The sequence below is a fragment of the Passer montanus genome, unplaced genomic scaffold (assembly GCF_014805655.1).
Source record: "Passer montanus isolate IOZ18808 unplaced genomic scaffold, ASM1480565v1 scaffold2, whole genome shotgun sequence".
Taxonomy (NCBI): Eukaryota; Metazoa; Chordata; class Aves; order Passeriformes; family Passeridae; genus Passer; species Passer montanus.
Window position 1 is genome coordinate 6,982,760 of NW_024366591.1, and position 19,670 is coordinate 7,002,429.

General features: G+C 34.8%; 1 protein-coding gene across 2 annotated transcripts in view; it reads left to right on the forward strand.

Moving 5' to 3' along the window:
* The window catches only part of TTC13 (tetratricopeptide repeat domain 13), a 39,406-nt gene that overhangs the window by 1,114 nt on the left and 18,622 nt on the right, over nucleotides 1-19,670 (forward strand). For both annotated transcript variants that reach the window (XM_039707058.1, XM_039707059.1), the window contains exons 2-11: nucleotides 2,784-2,878; nucleotides 5,605-5,680; nucleotides 8,467-8,537; nucleotides 10,714-10,779; nucleotides 12,229-12,321; nucleotides 13,376-13,492; nucleotides 14,310-14,420; nucleotides 16,793-16,875; nucleotides 17,980-18,121; nucleotides 19,323-19,497. In XM_039707058.1, coding sequence (XP_039562992.1) covers nucleotides 2,784-2,878; nucleotides 5,605-5,680; nucleotides 8,467-8,537; nucleotides 10,714-10,779; nucleotides 12,229-12,321; nucleotides 13,376-13,492; nucleotides 14,310-14,420; nucleotides 16,793-16,875; nucleotides 17,980-18,121; nucleotides 19,323-19,497 — 1,029 coding nt within the window. The remainder of the gene's footprint in view (nucleotides 1-2,783; nucleotides 2,879-5,604; nucleotides 5,681-8,466; nucleotides 8,538-10,713; nucleotides 10,780-12,228; nucleotides 12,322-13,375; nucleotides 13,493-14,309; nucleotides 14,421-16,792; nucleotides 16,876-17,979; nucleotides 18,122-19,322; nucleotides 19,498-19,670) is intronic.

Below are 19,670 nucleotides of genomic sequence, written 5' to 3' on the forward strand. Positions count from 1 at the left end.
CTCTTACGAGTGCCAAGTTTGCGTAGCAGATCTTCTGCTGTTTTTCAGGTTAAATTGATGTCTTGTGATACAGGCATAGTTAAAACTATTTTTATCTGCTTGAATGTCTTTTGTATCTGGATCATGTGGTTTTATGTGTTACGATTGTTGATCTTGAGTATGGTGTGAATGGGCCATACAAAGATGCCAGTCTGAATTGCAATGTGTATGTGATAGAGATGAAGAAAAAGGTCTATCAATTGCTTGGAATGTGATACTAAATTATGTATGAGAGAATAACCAGCGATGTGTCGTGACATCTTAGCTGTCAACATAGTTTTGTGATTTTTTTTTCTGCCCTTTATTTCATATAACCTGTGCTCATATCAGCAAATCCCATGGTCCCTAACAACTAATATAAAACTAGTGTATTCCACTTGAATAATAGACTTTGAGGAAATAACTTCCTATGAGTTTTCTGCACCTGGGTTTTTGCATTCTTCCCTTCCTTGCGTATGTGCTTTTGTCTTCACATTATAAAGTTCTTTGATTAGTTTTTTTATCACCTTTTTTTTTTTGTGTGTGTGTGTGGCTACAGTGGCTGAGAGCCATAGTATGAAAATGTGAAATCAGATCTGGAAAGTTATCTCAGGTAACCGTTGCTACAAATTATTCAAGCTTAAGCATAAAACAAGAAGACTTTCACCCAGTGTTGAGATAAAAATCTGTATACCCTACAAGTTAATAAATGACAAAGCACTTGATTATATCTGTTACTAGACCTGACATGAATGATTGACTCAAGGCACTCCTTCAGAGGTGGAATTGGAAGATTAAATTTTGATTTAATGGTGGATGTTGTTTTAAAGAAACCGGTGTAACTAGGATTGATACAAAGAATTCTGCTTGAATCATCAGATATCTCAGGTACCTTGCATGCACTGGTAGTAAGATAGGCTTTACTTACAGAACAACATACCTTCAAATAGCTTGTTTAAGTGTTAGGACTAAATGAATTGCTAATTGAAAAATTCCGTTAAGCTCTCGGTCTTTGTTTTAGTACAACTTGCACAGAAGCTAACTTTTTCTTGGGTCTCAAATAGTTTTCTCTGTAGCCTACTACAAGGTCCAAATTACTTTCTCTGGCTGGTATTTCTGAAAATGAAGAAAACTTCATTTTCGTGAAGTTGTTAACGTGGTTCAGTTTTGATTGTGTCTGGCTCGCAGACAAAGGCACATCCATTTCTCCATATGAGTAAAGCAGTTTGTTGCCCCAAGAACTGCAAGATTTGAGGGGGCCTTTCCTTGCTGTAGCTTGTATCAAGCTTGTGGCTTGGCTGTCTTATTCCTTACTACTTTACAAAAAATTCTTTCAGTAAATCCTTGCTGTTGTGAAGAAAATTATTCCAGAGGTAGGCCATGCCTGCACCTCTTTATTTTGATGTCTGAAGCAAAAGTTTTTTGTAGAGTCTGCAGCCAAAACTCCAAAGTTGCTGAATCAGAAGCCCCGACAGGAAGAAGTAACATGTTAACAACACTGCTGTAGTGCAGGAGTGTTTGACCAATGTGGAGAACAAAGGGCAGTGATGAAACCTCATGCTGGCAGCGCTCTTTTTGGAAACTATGAGTGGTTTGCCACTGTTCTTACAGGACTGACTTTAAACTTTGAACTTCTGCTTTTTACCACCCTTGCTTCTGTTGTAAAACTTCTCCCTCTGGTTATCATTTATGGCTCACCATAGATCCAAGTTCCTATTTACAGGGTATGATTTTAATGCTGCTTTGACTTCTTTTTACAAGAAGACTCTTTCTTTTTTAGCTTTGTGCTTGTGAGAGATAGGGAATTAATTAACTGCAAACCTTAAGAAGTCAAAATATAAGAGCACAGCCTGCCCCCCAGCCTTTCAAACTTGGCATCAAATTTAGATTTACAAACATCAAGGGAGATAATAAATTTGGTGTTTGGGACATGGTCTCAAGGAGATAATGCTGTATATTTCCTTTTTCTTGTTTATTCTTGAAATATTTGAAGATGATAGAAGCTTTCGGTTCTGAATATTCAAAAGTTAACAATTTTATTGGAATAGCAATTAAAAGCATCGTGTAGGGGAAGTAATGGTTTCTGTTGTCTATCAATCGGAGGGGGTGTAGTTGATTATTATTGTTACTTCTTTATTTTTTTGATATATTAAACTTTTTCTCTGCTATGCCAACAAGCTGTGTTTGACTTTTAGGAGAAATGAACCAGTCTTATGCTTTTTGAAATTACGTCCTTAGTAGTGTACCTTTGTATATGTTTGATCAGTTAGAGTTCATTATTCTGGCTGCTTTTTACAGTCTTTACACCTCTGTTTTCTGCAGCTTTTCCACTACCTATTTATGGTCCATTCCATTTATTTCCATCTCTGGGATTGAAATGATAATTTTAATTTGTTACTTTTTGGGTGAGAGAATGGAATCATAATGCTGAAGGAGGACATGCCTGCCCCAAGCTCTTATTTGCTTCCAGCTTCCTCCTTTTTCACCTCTGCCCCATTTTTTTAGCATCTCTTTTTATTAATCTATTTCTAACCAGAAGCATGAGCAGGGATAAAACTAATTAGATAAAGCTTTCATGTCAGCTGTTGCTTCCCTGGCTGTGTGGGTGTAGTGCTATGGGCAGAAAGTGCTTCATGAAAGTTCTGCCCTGTGGGATGCCCAGTGGGGAAGGTGCTCAACCAAACATGAGGAAATGTGAGATGTGATAATAGAACATGTATGTAACAATATGAGTTCCTAAAATTATTTTCTCTCTCTTCTCCCAGATTCATCATTTTTGCACTTCCGTGAATCGGATTGTGACATAGGAGGATCATCGTCTTGCGAATCTATACTTTCCTTGAATACAGAAAAAATTCTGGTATGTTGTCAAGAATATAATGCACAAAGTGATTTTACTAGATTGTTGAAGTTACAGATCACTTCAGCTGCATAACCAGTTAGAATCAAGTTCAGGGAAATAAGTGCAAATAGATCTATTAATCAGTAGGCATAGCTGCCCAAAAGGCTTAAGTATGAATAAACTCAAGTTGCTCATAAAAGTATTACTTTGTAGTAATCTGTCATGAGTCTTTAGCGCTGTCAACTAATTGAAGCAGATGTTGTCACTGAGAGCTAACCTTCACCTCACTTAATCAACCAATTAATTTTTTGGTTTTGGGGTGCAGGGGCTATGCCTGAAAAAGGGGGAGGTGCATTATTTTCTACCCAGATTAGCTTCCTATGGTTTCCTACAAAACACATGTAAAAGTAGGAGTAATGACTCCTGGCCTCTACAGAAGTAACATTGTACAAAGATGAGCATTAGAGGCTTCAGACCGTGTTTCACTAAATGTGATCCTGACCTGGCATGTGAAGAATATTCTAACAAAAGAACAGTATTTTTTGATAGAGAGACCTCAAGATGATTATTTTGGAATTTGGGTTTTCTTGCAACACTACTCTTAGCCTTTTGAGAACAGAGGTTTGATGTTGTCTTCAGTAGAATACAGGTGTGGAAAATCTTCAAATTACTTCCATGTGAATAAACAAAGTAGCTTTGGCAAATTTTTAGAAATTATTGGCTGAGGGAATGTGTAAGCAATATTTTAACTAGAAGCAACTTCTCCAACGGAGACACTTGGAATTAAAGCAACTATACTGGAAATACAATAAGCCAATTGTTTAACTTGAATATTCTCCTTAGACTTCACCATATATTGGTCAGAAGATCTTTCTAGTCTAGTCCAACAGTACCAGCAATTCTTTCTAACACAGTGAAATGTATATTTGTTAGAAAGAAATTTCCCTGTTAAAAAAAACCCAAACCAGTTGTTTTAAAGAGAGCAGGAATTACACCTGTTGGGATATGATGCTATGATGAAAATTCTCCTGTTTATTGTAGGCAGAATGACTGGCATTTTTTTGTGTGTAGAGTTGCAGGATGTTTAACCTGTACCTGAATTCATATTTTGTTGTGGAAATGTGAAACCACTTTCTTGGCCACACCAACAGTTCTCTTCCTCTGCAATGACAAAACAGATGAGATAGTGGTACTTCTCTTGCTGTCACATGCAGCTCAGTAATCCATAGGAAATAATTCTAATGTGTTGTGAGATCCTTCTGCCTGGGGCTTATTTTCCAATACCAGTGTGAAATCTGGCTATATCTTGTCTTTGTCTGCAGACAAAGATGTGTAGATCTGTTTTTGTAAATCCATCAATGAAGAGATTGTCCTTCAGTAAAAATGTTGTGCTGTTTTCCTAATATTATGACAACTATGGAAGAATAATGTTTTGCAGAGTTAAGTGTTAAAGGTCATTTTCTTAATGCTACATGAAGACCATTGGTGATATGAAAATGTTGTGTTTGTAAATGCATATGGATTGCAATGTAGATTTAGTTTTCTTATTGTTATATCTGTTGAACCCTGCTCATTTTTGTGCTGTTTTATTAATGGCTTTTCTTTATAAGGGAAATAACTGCTGCACTCTGTTGCTGAGAGGTGCAGATATAGGCAGAGTAGAGTTCATACATCACCTTTAATTGCAGTAAAAAATAACAAGTTTGTGAAATCCATTTAGTGATGGATTCATTCGTGCTTTCCAAGACACTCAAGTTCTTAGAGCAGACCAAATGTTCTCCTCATCATTAGACACACAGGGCAAAAACTGTGCAATGGAATTTGACCATTTAACTTTTGCACTTTTTAGATAAATGAAATGTCTGTGTCATGGACACAATTAATGTGACTACTTTTGATTGTATGGGCAAAACAACCTTAAAGTAGGACAGTAGTGGAAATTAGCTGTTTAGTTGAATTGAAAGAAGATAATTGAATGGAGAGATGTTATTTTTCCCCCTTCTTGTTTCCTAAAACAATTTGAAAGACCTATTGATTTAAATGGACATTTTGTATTTTTCTAACATAAACTACTCTGGTAGGCTTACAGCTGTCTATGAAAAGTACTTGTGGAAGTAAACTGAGCTGAATATTTCTGCATTTCTGAGGGGCTTGTCTTCAACAGTATTGGTTTTTATAGGTGTGTTATTTAGGGAACAGACATCCTAGATAAGGCTACAATTTGAACAAAGTGTAGAACTGATAGAATGTCATTTTTGAAAGGACAGACTCTTTAGTGTAGCATTGTGAAGTTTAACTTTTCTATATTGATGGAGTGATGCTCTTTTCAGTTTTTATTTTCAGTGTTTTCCTCTTCTGCAGTACTCTTCCCTTGCAGGAGACAAAGGAATAATTACAGGGTAAACAGTATAAATTTCATATGAAGTAAGATGTCTTAAAAAGGCCTGAAAACTTTGCCTTAAGCACTTGCAATACAGAAACATCAGTCACTGGTAAAATGCTGACAATGTTCTTTCTGGGGTTTGGTTACCCTTATATTAGAGTGGAAAACAGCAGCATCTGAGTGAAGAGAAGCTTTTCTCCCTGTGGAAGACTAGGAATGAACTTGATTTCAGTTACCATAGTGAAATCACATTAGTTTTAACTTTGTGTTTTAAGGCATTCTCTTAAGGATTTAAGACATGGATTTTCTGTTAAATTCTGGGTTGTTGTTTGCTGAGCACTTAAAATATGATGTTTTACAGGGTCAAGCGAAGTTGCTTGCAGAGCAAAAACGATTTCCATTTGCTACTGATAATGACAACACAAATGAAGAATTGGGTAAGATGTTTTATATAAAGGTTTGTGCAGGTGAATGATGTGCTAATTATTAGCACTAAATGTTTTCAAAATTGATGATTGAAGTAATGTATTAACTTCAAATTGATCTTAATAAGTTTGGAAATACAGCAAGTTTTCTCTGATTGTATAAAGCAAGTACTTCTCTCTGTTGCTAAAAATCTTTCCTGCTTTCTTCACTAGAATTCTTCACCATGTCTGCTTAAGTGGGTATTCAAAACAGAGTTCAGATTAAGTCCTTTTTAATACACTCAGCTACTTCCTGTTTCTGTTTTTCTGTGATTATTGATGACTAAAACTGTTCAAACATCCAGAAAATGTTACCAATGCAATATGCTTTCTATGAAGCATGCGTCTTGGATCTGTTTCCTGTCTCCACACTCCTCCCATCAAAATTTAAAATGCAGCAGGAAGACGTTCTGAATTATGTCCTAGGCTGCTACTTGAAGTTTTTTCAAAGCACACTCGGCACAAAAAAATGGGGGCATTACTAATAAATGAGCAGGAAATACTTTCCTCAAGGGACTCAAAAATGGAGTTGCACTGCTTCTTCAAGGCAGCAAAGAGATTTTTGAGGATGTGTGTGAGCTGAAGGCATCAGCTATATTTTGTATAAGAGCAAAGAGAGATTTTAATCCTCTCTAATGAACTTAAAATAATTTAGAAGGGTTTTTTTGACATAGCTTTTACCTTAATGAATTTATCCAGGAACATTTGGAGGCTTATGCTTTTTTTATAGTCCTAACTACTTTGCTACGTTCATAGGATCCTGCAAAGAATACCAAAACTTCTATTCAGATGAAAATATCTGATACTTCTAGTATCTCTTCTGTTCACTTGGAATACTATGCTAGAAGATCTCTTTCCTCATGTTTGGCATGTAGGCTGGCACCTATCTTCCCACTTTAGTCCAAGGATGTTGTGGTTTGAGGAGCCTGGTTTGATCCTTCTTGTTTGTGCATGTTGCTTTTTAACTGTTCTGAGGAGAAATAACACAGAATGTATGGGGTCTTCTGAAGGAATGTTGAAATACTGAAATACTTTGGGTAATGGGCCATTGTTAACCATTAGATTTTTTCATCATGAAATAATTGTAGTTTTGTAATATTAAAGATTAAAAAATCAAAAAGATACTCTTTAAAAAGAAGCTGGTACTGGATCAGGTACTAGCTGTCAGCCACTTGCTGGAGTTTTACAGACAGTTCACAGTTCACTTTGGCATTTTGCCAAGTGTCTTGTGGAAACTAAATGGAATTGTTATCAGTAAGACAACTGAGTGACAATATTAGTCTTGGTTCTCTTGCATCCTCCACATTTTTTTAACACTGGAATGGTTGAGTTGACTTTATTTTATGTTCTACTTTTTCTGTGTTCTGGGATTGGAACCCTAAAGATGATACTATTAACTGTATAGTCTTGAAGAAGAATGAAATGAGGAAAATTCAAGAGCTCTTCATCCTGTCCTTCCCCCTGCCCATTTTTTTCCCTTTTTTGGTAATACTATCTATTTGTGACAAGTGAAGCTTCTTATTTATTGAGGAGAAAGCTTATATTGCACAGAAATACTTCCTTTTTCGTAATAGAAGTACTCTGAGTATGAGACAAGCTCTGGATTAAATACACTTCTTATTTCTTTTTCAAGTAACTGTTTTCCTTTTTTAATGAGCTGTTTTTAGCAGCACTGCCAAAACATTGTGACTCTGCCTGCCTGAAAGATAAGTGTCTGTGTCCTATTAATAATGCCTTTGCTTTAACTGACTTGCTTGTCTCTTCTCATGTTTGAATAAATAATTAAGCTAAGAGGTGCCTCTTCTGTTGCTAAATTCATTGTCGGGGGGAAAGGTGAAATCTGCTCGTAGTTCCACTGCCAACTGTTTGAACAAACTGCCTGGGGAGAAGTTCTCTCTAATTTTCATAGCTGTGGTCTTCAAGGTACTGGGTTTTGCTGCCAGTGTAGATGGAGCTTAGTTCAGAGTTAAGAATTGTTAGAGATTAAAAAATGCAAAATGAACAATATTTATATATTCACCTGTCAGAACTCAACTTCAGTCATGAAAGCAAAACTACAGCTTTCCAGTCTTGTGATTTGACTGCATTTTTATATCTTGTGGAGATTACAGGAACATATTTCTAATGGTCTGTTTCATTTTCAAACACTTGGCTTCTACTTCAAAATGGGGGCACGTGCAAGAACTTGAAAGCTTTTCATAGTTATAACATAGGCAAAGACTCAGTTGTTTTTTAATGAATAATGAAATCAGTTTAGTTGAGCTGTTTCTAGGTAATTCAAATTAAGGAAACCCTTATTGGGAAGTAATAAAGTTTAGCAATATGTGTACAAACAAGTAGAAGTTCCCTAATCAAATTGTCAAAAAAAGTTCGTGATAGCCAGGTGGCACTTCTAATTGAGAAAGCATCCAGGGCTATTGTATTGGGATCATAGTACCTTTTCTGATCCTAAGTATTTGAGAACCAAACACGGGCCCTTTCCTGAATAACTTGTAAAAAAGAGAGAGAAAACCCATAAACAGATCACAAAACCCAAAACAGCTCTGAAGAGCACAGTATGAATTGAGTAATTAATGAATGCTAGGTAATGGCTGAGGGAAATCATGACATTTTGGTGGCCATTTAGGAATCTTCTGAGAATTTTAATCTTGACTGCGATGAAACAGTGTAATTGTAACCATTTTACAATTTGATAGTATTAATATTTTTTTAAAGTCAGATTTTTTTCTCTTTTATTTACATTGTTAATGTTTTGTTAGCAATTGCATACGTGTTGATTGGCAACGGCTTGTATGATGAAGCTATACGACATTTTTCAACAATGCTGCAGGTAAGTTTTCTGCTTGGACCCCAAAAACTTAATGAAAATATCCATTGCCACATATGTCTTTTAATAAAACAAATATTAAATTAAGGATTTTTTACATGAGAGTAATTATTCTACTGTTTGTTCATTTTCTTTTCCATCCAAACATAAGCATACTGTTAGAACTGGGTGATCAGTATCTTGGTTATTTGGTGAGTATTTTTCTCATCTGTAGGCATAAAGTTTTATGGCACTTTGACCAAAAAAGCACGTGTTTTCAGAGGCCTGACCTCTGCAGAGCTGAAGTTTCTTAGATTGTCTGCTTGTTTTGTAGGATGAGATATTTTAAAGTAGACTTTTTTGGGTGACAGCATGTTACCAGTAATGTGAGAAAAAAGCCCTGACAGGGATGAGTTATTGCTAGTGGCAAGTAACACATTGCTTTCACAATGATAAATGATTTTGTATGCTGCCTTTATCCTTTTTTAACGGTAAGAATTTTGATTAGTTTAATATATAAATTAAACATAACTAATATCACAGGTGTTTTTCCTGACCAAAATCAAGAATTCAGAATCTTCTGCAGTTAAGTAGGAGGTAGTCACATTTAAAACAAAATCAGCCCCAGCAATTTATAAGCTTCAACTAAAGATGATTTAAAAATTCTGCATTTTTATCGCTAAAAACCTGGAACATCCAGAAGCATGACATACTTTTTCATTTAAACTGTTTATAGTACACAAATGCAAGCTGAAAGCAATACTGCGAATAATAGCATGTATTTTTTAAGTGTCATATGGCCTGTTCTTAAATTGAGTGAAAGTGTGGCAATTTAATGGAATTATTCCAGGGAATTTATCTGAGGACAAGAATGTTCGGGGCTTTTGTGTGCTTTTATTTTTATTGGGTTGATATAGGTTTTTAATTATATCTGTCTTTGATTTGTTTTAATGTGAGGATTTTTTTTTACCCTAATGAGAAATCCTGCTTCCAAAACCACTGGATTTACATATTGTGTCCTGTTGTTATTCAGAAGGAAACTTAATATGGGTGAAGATAAGCGAGATACCCCAAGTGTAGAAAGATACTGGGAGAAGTGTTTACGAGATAGAGTATTTCTGCAGTGCCCACATCTCAGTTTAAAGTATGCTTTAATATAATGTTTATGGTATGCCTGAAAGGCTGTAAAGTAATCATGATTGTTCACTCAGTTTTCCACAAGACAATTTTAAATACATATAAAGTCAGCATTAAAACATTTAACTAAACAAAACAGCCTTGCTTAGCCATAGTGTTAGGAGTAGGAAGCTGCCTACTGTTGATGTAGCCAAGTATAAACTTGAAATCAGTTCGAGTCTGGCAAGCTGCCAGCACTGATTTGCCAAGTATTCTGTGCTACAAACTTTTGTAGTACAGCTGTGTTTCTTGCAGGTGTGAAGGTGGTGATTCCTGACTGGTTTTCAGGGAAAGTTGACTGTATAGGCATTGTTGTGTTGACAAAACAGTTTTGCTGTGTAGTTCTTGAAATTTGTATGGGAAACTGTGGTTGGTGTAAATGACATCAAACAAGAAGTTGATTTACTATGTGGAGTGCATCCTCCCTAAGTGCCCAAGTAGAAAAGTTACAAAATTAAATCTAACTCAAGGAAAGTTGGTTTGAATTTTACAGAAGTATTTTGGTAGAATACCTCTGGTTTTAGTTAATGTCTGGAAAAAAATTTCATCAGGATGTCACAATATCTTGCTCCCAAATTTTAAATCTTGAATTTAAATTGCATGCAAAATAAGCTTTAAGTGGCCAAATTGCATGTTTCTTATCAGCTCAGTGACATAAGACAGAAGAAGTTACATAATTACCAGTAAGGTTACAACTAAAGGATTGGGTAACAGAGTATTCTAATGAATACTGTGTATTCTAATCTATTCTAATGTACACAGGGTAATAGCTTCTCGTAGGTGGTCACTGGCTCGATGGCTGCTCTCTGTTTGGTTTTTTTATCAGACAAATACTCCAGAACAATTCCATTAAATTGAATTGGAAATTGTGAGCATATGAAAGTATGGACTGTAATACAATAAATTTCTTTGCCTGTCAGCTGTGATTGTTCATTGCTTACTACTTCAGATCAGCTAAAATTAAATACATATTGAAGAAGCCAAAAAACCTACACCACAAATTAATATGTTATTCGCTTAACAGGAAGAACCGGAGCTGGTTAGTGCGATTTATGGACGAGGGATAGCATACGGAAAAAAAGGACTGCATGTGAGTAGATAATTTTTAAAATTAATACCCAACTGAATTATTTGAGTCTGAACTATAAGAAAGCCTGTAACAGGAGTAACTAGACTGGTTAGAATGTGTTAAGTATGCCCCAAAGTCTTTGTGCTGCTCTGCTTCCATGAGGAGTCTGTCCCTTGGCTGGTGCATTGTATGACACAGAGGGATCTAGCAGATCATACTGCTCAAGCCTTGGGTACGTTTGCTGTGTGAGACTGTGGAAGTAAAGCTGCACAACATAAGTGTGCCAAAGGAGAAGATTAGGCACTGTTGTGAGTGGTTGATAGTAGGGCTGTGAGCCACTGCTTCTTGGACATGTTGCCTATTAAGATGACAGGCAGTGTCTTGCCTCTGAGAGGCAGGTTCATGAAGTCCCACTGAGCTCATCTCCATATCTCATATTTGGAAATTAAAAAGTTATGCAGCCTGGGAACGTTGTCAGCTCTTCCAATACACTGGATTTCACATTGCTTTTTGATTGCTGATGCCTCTTGATAAGTATGCCACTTTGAATTTGTTTTAAAAAATCAAAGTTAAATTGCTTGCAATACTTACTGCTGAAATAATTTCTTGAGCAGAAAGAAATTTATGAGTAGACTGTGGTCCTTGTAGGACTTTGTGGCCAGTTGAGTCATGGTTGAATGTTTGCTAGAGTTCTAGAAGAATAAATAATTGAATAACTCCTTGAAAATTTTCTTTGTACAGAATGTTTAATTCTAGATTTAAATCTAGAGGTGCTGACAAGAGCTTGAAGTCCCTAATATTTGCTTGTTTTTAACATTAGCGTGAGTTTGTTTTCTCAGTTTACCTAGGTGTTGATACAGTTTCACTTCGTAAAAGTTTTTGTGTGACATCTTCAAGACACAAAGATATTAAGGACAAAATTGCTTTGAGAAGGAAGGAAAAGATAATGAAATCTAATACAGAATGTGCTATATAATCACTTTGATTTATTGCTAATGAAGTAACTACTTCATTGAGGACAGTTTAAAATTTCAGGTAGGCAGGATGCTGTAGGTGTCTCCCCATTTATCAGTACTACTTGGTTTAAGTTGCAGACAGTGCTGATGGCAACACTGGTGGGTGTGCCTGTTGTTGGGAGTTCATGTGGGAGCTTGAACCAGCTTTGCTGCCGAGCAAGATACCTCTGGAGCTATAAATCTAATATTTATTCACAGGGTTATGTGAATAAATTATTAGAGGTGCAACACAAAGATGTGTACAAACAAAGTTTAGTTTTGTTGTTTGTAGCAGACAGGCATTTTTTCCAGCTATTTGCAATGGATCTTGATGTTTTTAGCAAGGGTGTGAAGAGCTTTTAATACAAACTCTTAGACTTTCAGACACTTAGCCAATCTAGTTGTCCTTCATCTTGAGAGTATATTAGTCTAAGTATGCACAGCTGTTCACCTTGTTTATTTTTCTACTTTTCAGGATATGAAAAATGCTGAACTTGCTCTGTTTGAGCTCAGTAGGGTGATTAGTCTAGAACCAGATCATCCAGAAGTATTTGAACAGCGAGCTGAAGTGAGCATTTTTTTCTTCTCAGTCTTTTGGCGAAATTGCAATTATACAGTGTTTCTAGTTATGTCTTAACTGATTTAATGGCTAAAGCTTGATGTTTTGTTCTCCTTTCTTTTAAAATATGTACATTTTCTCTCAAACAGTGTAATTTGTGTCATATTTAGCTTAAAAGTAAGACACAGACTGTATAGTTACTCTAGCCAATGGAATGGCATATATTGTGTAAGTGTTCAGTTTTGACCTACTATATAACAAGATCATTTGTGTTTAAGGTTTTTTAAATAAAATTAATCAAAATACCACTTGAACCTTACTGTTTGCACCTTTTGTCACCTTAGTAAATCTACAGTGAATACTAGTTGTTAAATACCAAATTTTTAAAAAATGAAATGTTTTGGGTGTATATTTGTGCATGTAATTTTAAAGCCATTCCAACCCACATACATTTTTTATTTTAAAAATCAAGTTTTGTTTTACTAACTAAATTACAGAAAATGTTAAGATGTTAAGAAGCAGCTTTTTAGACAAACCAAAAGTATAAATATTAAAGTCAGCATACTGTATAATGATAGCTGCCATAATATTCAGAGTTTTAATGTTTTTAGTGATCTCTTGGCTCATTTGTGAACCTTGATCTAAACATGTGAAAGGCATATGAATAATTGGGAATTGACTGTTTTCCATTGGGGGAATGTTTTTTTCAGATTAGGCTTAGGAGATTACTTTAATTACATTTTCATTTGAATATATTGTAATGGCATTAAAATTGAGTATTTTGCATTGACTGAATTTTTTTTTGTTTGGAATACAGGGTTTCTGTGAGTGTGGTGATGTTCATGTACACTGATAGTTTTGAGAAAAGTTCTTTCAGATTTACTCTTTCATAGGGATTTAAAAGCCATAATTACTGAAATTTATGGTGGCACATTCCAGCCTTTTCTAGCCAATACAATTACTCTGTTAAAGCTGAACATGGAAAAGAATAATCTTCATATTTCTATAACAAATCTATTCAGTCTGTCTGCTCTAAACTGTGTTTTGGCTTTTTTACTCTTAGATATTGTCCCCACTAGGACGAATCAGTGAAGCATTATCAGATCTCACCAAAGCTATTCAGCTACAACCATCAGCAAGGCTCTATAGGCACAGAGGTACTCTTTACTTCATATCTGAGGTTAGTGGATTTTGCTGATTCTCTTTGGCTTTGGTTGTTTGGGATGTTGTTCATGATTTTGTTGACTTCTGTGCTAGTTGTTACTTTTGTTCTAGAACTTCTTTCCTATTTAGTTAAAAAACCCCAAACCAATATAACAACAAAAGCCCTGCTTCTCCTGTAGCTGGCTTTCTGACAGTTCAGAAGTATTCTCTTAAGTATTTAATTTGCAAATCTATTTAATGGCAAAAATCAGAGGACAAGTACCTTGCATGAACACCTCAGATTGTTTGTGTTTGTGGAGTAGGATGTGGGTAAAGACTTTGACTTGATTTATAAACTGTGGCTGCATTTAATTAGTATTGATGAACACCAGTCTAAAAAGGAAGACACTTAAGTCTAAGGCAGTAAGTCTTCTATATACTTAAGAACAAACACTTCTCACAATAAACAAAAAACACCTACAAAAGTGCTAACATCCCATTTTGTGTCTTGTTCTTAAAGCTTTAATGTAGAACGAGTAGCTTTATCTTCAAAGATTGTGTGAATACTAGATAGCTGATTTCCTACTTGATTCTTCTGATTTCACTGTTTGCTCCCAGCCATTTTTCCATTTACTTTACTATACAGCACTTTCTGTCAAAGTTGAAAGTGTATTGTACATTCTTTGATGTTCCGATTGGTAGTTGATAATCATTACTTCTTAGCTCTGAAACTGACTTCAGATAAATATCTGTAAAAATAAAAATCTGTAGTTTACTTTTGTGGAAATAAAAGTACGTATTCCTCTTTATTTGTATGTTGTTTTTTGTGTCATCCGAAATCTTCTTTATCATAGGATTATGCAACAGCCCATGAAGATTTTCAGCGCTCACTGGAACTGAACAAAAATCAGCCTATAGCTATGCTTTATAAAGGCTTAACCTTTTTTCACAGAGGACTTCTGAAGGTAAAGCTATATTAAATAGTTCATCTAGAACAATACCCTTTATTTGAAGCTATTTCCATAAAATAGTAGAAATATCATTAGTGTTGATATATGTATTTTCTCTCACCTAAGGAAGATTTTTAAGGTAAACGAGTGCAAGCAAAATAAAAAGATTGCATTATATGATATGTAAATACTGCAGACCTTGTTGAACCTCATTAGGTCAGTGATAACAGACATGTTTAAGGATAATGCTTTGAAAGATATTTGTATTTAGTTAGTGTTTATGATTATGTTCAAAAATTTCAAAATGAAATGGAGATTTCCTAGATTTTGGGAAGGGGAGAGGGATGAAGAGGAAAATAATTTTAAACTCTTACTTGAACGAACTAGGGAGTAAAAAGGAAAGTGCTGGTAGAGCCTTGCATTTATGCATGTTTATTTCAATTTTATGTTGTTTCTGGAAGGCTGATATCTAACTTGAGGGAACATACTTGCCTCTTCAGTTTCTAAAATCAGCAGGGAAGCAAGTTCATCCCATGCCTTTTTAAGTTTTCACCATTTTTAACTCAAAACTTCTCTCTGTTTTAGGTGTAGTAATATTGCCCCTGTTTCTTGTTTGTAAAGTATTTAGAGGTACTGCTGCCATTTTCCAGAGTGGAGAGTAATTAGACAAGTTTTCTGAAATCCTCAGATTGAAAAATTAAGATGCAATGGTGTGATTCCTGAATTCAACAGTAGAAGCTTTTTTTTGTTACCAAGCTCTGGTAACAGCTTGGGGTTCATTAAGGCTTGTATGCAGAATCTGGAGGCAAACCAGTTTCAGCCCACTGTCTTTCATTGGCAAGCACTTTTTTTAAATTTTTTTTTTTTTTTTGCAGTCCACTTCCTCACTTTTTTAGTACCCAAGCAGGTAATTTTTTCCACAGTCTCACTGTGTGCTGTGAGAATATCAGATATTCATTGAGCTTTTATTGTCTGTATCTTCTTGCAGTAAGAAGAGATGCTTGCAAATAATAGTCTGGATTTCTGATTTTTGTTGTAGGCAACGAAGACCCCAAAAAGTTATGGTGAAAATACAGCTGACAAAAATAAATGCTGTCTTAGTTAGCAGAATAGAAGCAAAGTTTTCTTCTTTCTGATACGCAGGTCAACACATTTCTGCATTACTCCTTCCACCCAATTTCTTTTCTCAAAGGAAGCATCTTCTCTCTGATGTTCATGTTCAGAGAGATTGTCACTGAGTGGTTTTTCATTCCCAGGTACACTTTAGCTTCCAGTCAGATTCAGGCTGCCTTTTAAAAGAAAGCTATACATGCCATCTGTTAGATTTTATAAGGCTTGCTGAAAATTGAAGATTTGGGTTGAGGGTGGGTGTGTTCATTTTTGAGTGAAAAGAGATTTGTTTGAATCACTGCTTTTGGGAATAATAGTCTTGATTTTATAAACTTGATTTTTAAACTTAGGATATGATCCTATCCATAGTTGTAGGTGAGTGTCCTACATTTTTTTCAATGGGTTTTTTTGCACACATTGTAGTGCTCAGAATATATTTGATAATTTTTCTAAATACGGATTTCTAAATTGACTAAAGATACCAGTAATTCTTTCCTTACAGCATCTAATTTACTGCACTGAAGACTTCAAGATACTTTTTGCACGTTCCTTAGTAATATAAAGTAGTTGACTATTCCATCCTTAATTTTAAGTCTTAGTATTGAATATTCCAGTTTGTGTAGCCACTCTAGTTTGAAAAGCTGAGTTCTTAATCAGATTCTTTGAAAAGGAATATTTCTTTAACCACATGCTTATTTTATTAGCTTTTGTTTGTATTACATTGTATTCCTTACAACAGCAATAGCAGTAATAGCAGCAGTACACATTATTGTGTGAAGATGATCACTTACTCTGTAATCCCTAAAGAGAACGCTTCCAACTGAGGAAATAACAAAGAATGCAATAAGACAATTAAAGGCAGAGTGCAGATTTGAAGGAGTCTTTTGGCCTCCAAAACTCAAGAGGTGTATTATGAATGAAGAAGGAAGACTGTTAGAGGAGACTGCTTTGCCTTTGGGAGCAGGCTGTACTTTGAAAGCAAACTCTGAAGGATTTTCATCTCTGAACTCTATTAAAATACTAAAAGAATTTCTCATTCCTATTGCATATTAGACAAAATAATTCCAGTGAAATCTGTCAGTACTGTAAAGAATGTTTTGGTATTTCATTTATTATGTAACAATTTTTACTCTATAGATTTTGTAATAAATTCCTGTCTTGTTCCTTCTAAAGCTTTTGATATATAACCACACATTCCATAGCTAGTAACTACTGAGGATGCTGAAATTTAATGAATGTAGTAAGTTACAAATTTTTCTGTTGGTCCCTTTCTGTAGGAAGCCATTGAATCCTTCAAAGAAGCTCTGAAGCAGAAAGCAGACTTCATAGATGCGTATAAAAGTCTGGGACAAGCCTACAGGTACTTATATTCAGAAGTAGTTTTAAAGTAAATTTTTCATCTGGTTGTGTTCTTTAAAATGCACTCTAAGTTTTACACATTTGTTGCAAAGTTGTGCAGAACCAAATACAATACTTGGTAGCTCCAGCAGCTGATATGGCTATGTCAGGGTATGTTCAATATAAATAATTTCTATGTTTGCTTTGTTTTTTTAAAATTTAGTCTGTGGTATCTCTTTGAGTCTCACAGACTCAATGGTTGGCTACATGGCAGTTTTCAGTAAGATGTGATTTAGGTATGCTAAATGATTTTTAAATTATAAAAGGGGTTAATACAACTTGAGCTATAGTTGATTAAATCTTGCTTCAAATGTCATAGCTTTGGTGTTCATGCATTTATTTAAAACTAAAGAGTTGTGGTTAATCACTATTCTGCTAAAAATTCTTTTTTGCAAATGTATTTAAAACTAGAAAATCTTGTTTGTTTTTCTTGAGTTGCTCGTTTGAATTACTGAATTAAAAATTATGATAAAATAAATTGTATACTATTTCTATTTTAATTTTCTCATGACAGTTTCTCTGTAACTGTTTTTACTGTCTGTTCACATGTACAGCTGTCCTGCACATGGAGTAATTCCAGTCAATAAATTTTTAGTTAGCTTCAGTTTTCAAACACCATATGCTTTCTTCTTACTCATCATTTAAGTAGTTAGTAAATTTTTAAGAACGTCTTTGTACTTAAAAGTTAAAAAGACTTCTCAAAGATAATTTTTTCCAAGAATGCTTTGTGTGGAAGTTTTTTTACTTTCATTTCTGAAGAAATATCTTTTTACAAAAAGATGTGTTTTTACAGTTTTAATGTCTGCTGAGGATTGTGAAGTTTTGTGGTCTTGTGGGGTTGTATTTCAGAGTACATTTTTCTGGGAGTAACAAACTCTGTGCAGCTGTTATTACCACAGAAGAATAGTTGCAAAATTACTGCTTTCTTTATAGAGATTTTCCTTTAGTACTATGTTTCTCTTCAGTGATATCTCCTTTGGACACCTTAAAGTCGCCTTTAACAAGTATTTTTTTTGTCACTGTTGCCTTCTGTATTTTTCACTTTCCACGTTCTGGAATCACCTAGAGAGCTTGGCAACTTTGATGCTGCTACAGAGAGCTTCCAGAAGGCTTTACTGCTGAATCAAAATCATGTTCAGACATTACAGCTCAAGGGAATGATGCTTTATCATCATGGAAGCTTAGATGAAGCACTAAAGAATTTTAAGGTAAGCAGGCCCTAAGTAAACACATGTTTTAACAAGGTCTTGTGTTCAACAAGTGCAATAAAATGAACAAATTTCAAACTTTTTCATTCTGAGTGTGCATGCATTGGAACTAGAAGTATTTTTTCCTGAAGTCTGTCTTAAAAGATAAAACTTAAGTTTGTAAATAAAAATGTAATCTTGCTAAAACTAAGGTGGCATCTTTAACTGTTTTATGTGTTTGTAAAGCAAAGCACTAACTGAAATATTTTCTTTTTAAACTGGTAATTGTGTTCTTGCTGATACTTTGACTTGAAACATAGTTTTTTTCATATTGGATGAAAGATAAAATGTACTAGTCTGTAATTTTCAGCTGAAAATAAGTTACAATGTTTATCTAATTTTTCTAGAGTACTTTCTTCTGAAAAATTCAGCATATGTTGTGATTCATTGTGCTTGCAAAAATTTTCATGTTGCCAAAATCTTGGCTATCTCTGCTGGCATTAAATAATTGCCGTATTTTGGAGACAATAAAAAAAAAGGCAGATGTTATTTGTATGCCCATATTCTTAAAACAGGAAATGAAACAAGATCCCTTTCCAAATGAGTCTGTGCTTATCACAAGGAGAACACTTTATGTGCATTATTACATATTCACCTTCTATAACCCAGTTTGTAGATACTGATGTAATTGAAAAGATACTTCAACTTCTGAGATGGAGATGCTCTTCTAAAGACATCTAATTGCTGGAAGAATTGGAGCATTCATTTCTGAATCATAAACAGGAATTTGCTGTGTGTTTAATCTACAGTAAATAGCTGACTAACATACAAGTGTACTAATACATGAAGTACTGAAGAGATGAATGGGGGAAATGACAGAAAAGATATTTATCTATGTAATTAACCCAAAGTAATTTGTAATGTTGTCAGGAGTATATTTTGCCTAATTTCACCCAGCTAACATTAAGCTAGTATTGTTAGAGCAAAGTGTCCAAAGCATATTTGCATTGGCAAGGTTTGGATTTTCAGTTTTTTTCCTCTTTGATAAAGCTGAAAATATTTTTTCTTACATTTGCTAGCATTTGAAAGAAAATTGTGATGGAAGTGGATCTTAATAATCAGTAAATCTCTTCACATGTCTTCTGGCCAGACAGGTTGGATTATTTGAAGATATTCTTTCTGTCTCTTGATTTATGGGTGTTTTGTTCCTTTAATCTCCTAGAGATGTCTACAGCTAGAACCATACAATGAAGTGTGCCAGTACATGAAGGGTCTCAGCCATGTTGCAATGGGGCAGTTTTATGAAGGCATAAAAGCTCAGACCAAAGTTATGTTAAATGATCCTTTACCAGGACAGAAGGCCAATCCAGAATATCTGAAAGTGAAATACCTCAGAGGTAAGTTGGAATTGTTTAGAGTTTTTTTTTTTTAATTTTCTTAAATGCTTCAAGGACCCTAAAAGTGCAAGCTTGCTTGTAGTTATGGTCATTTTAGAGAAACCAGTACATTCTCATGAGCACTGTTGAGTATGTATGTTAAGAAGAAAGTGCACTGATTCTAATTGTTTATA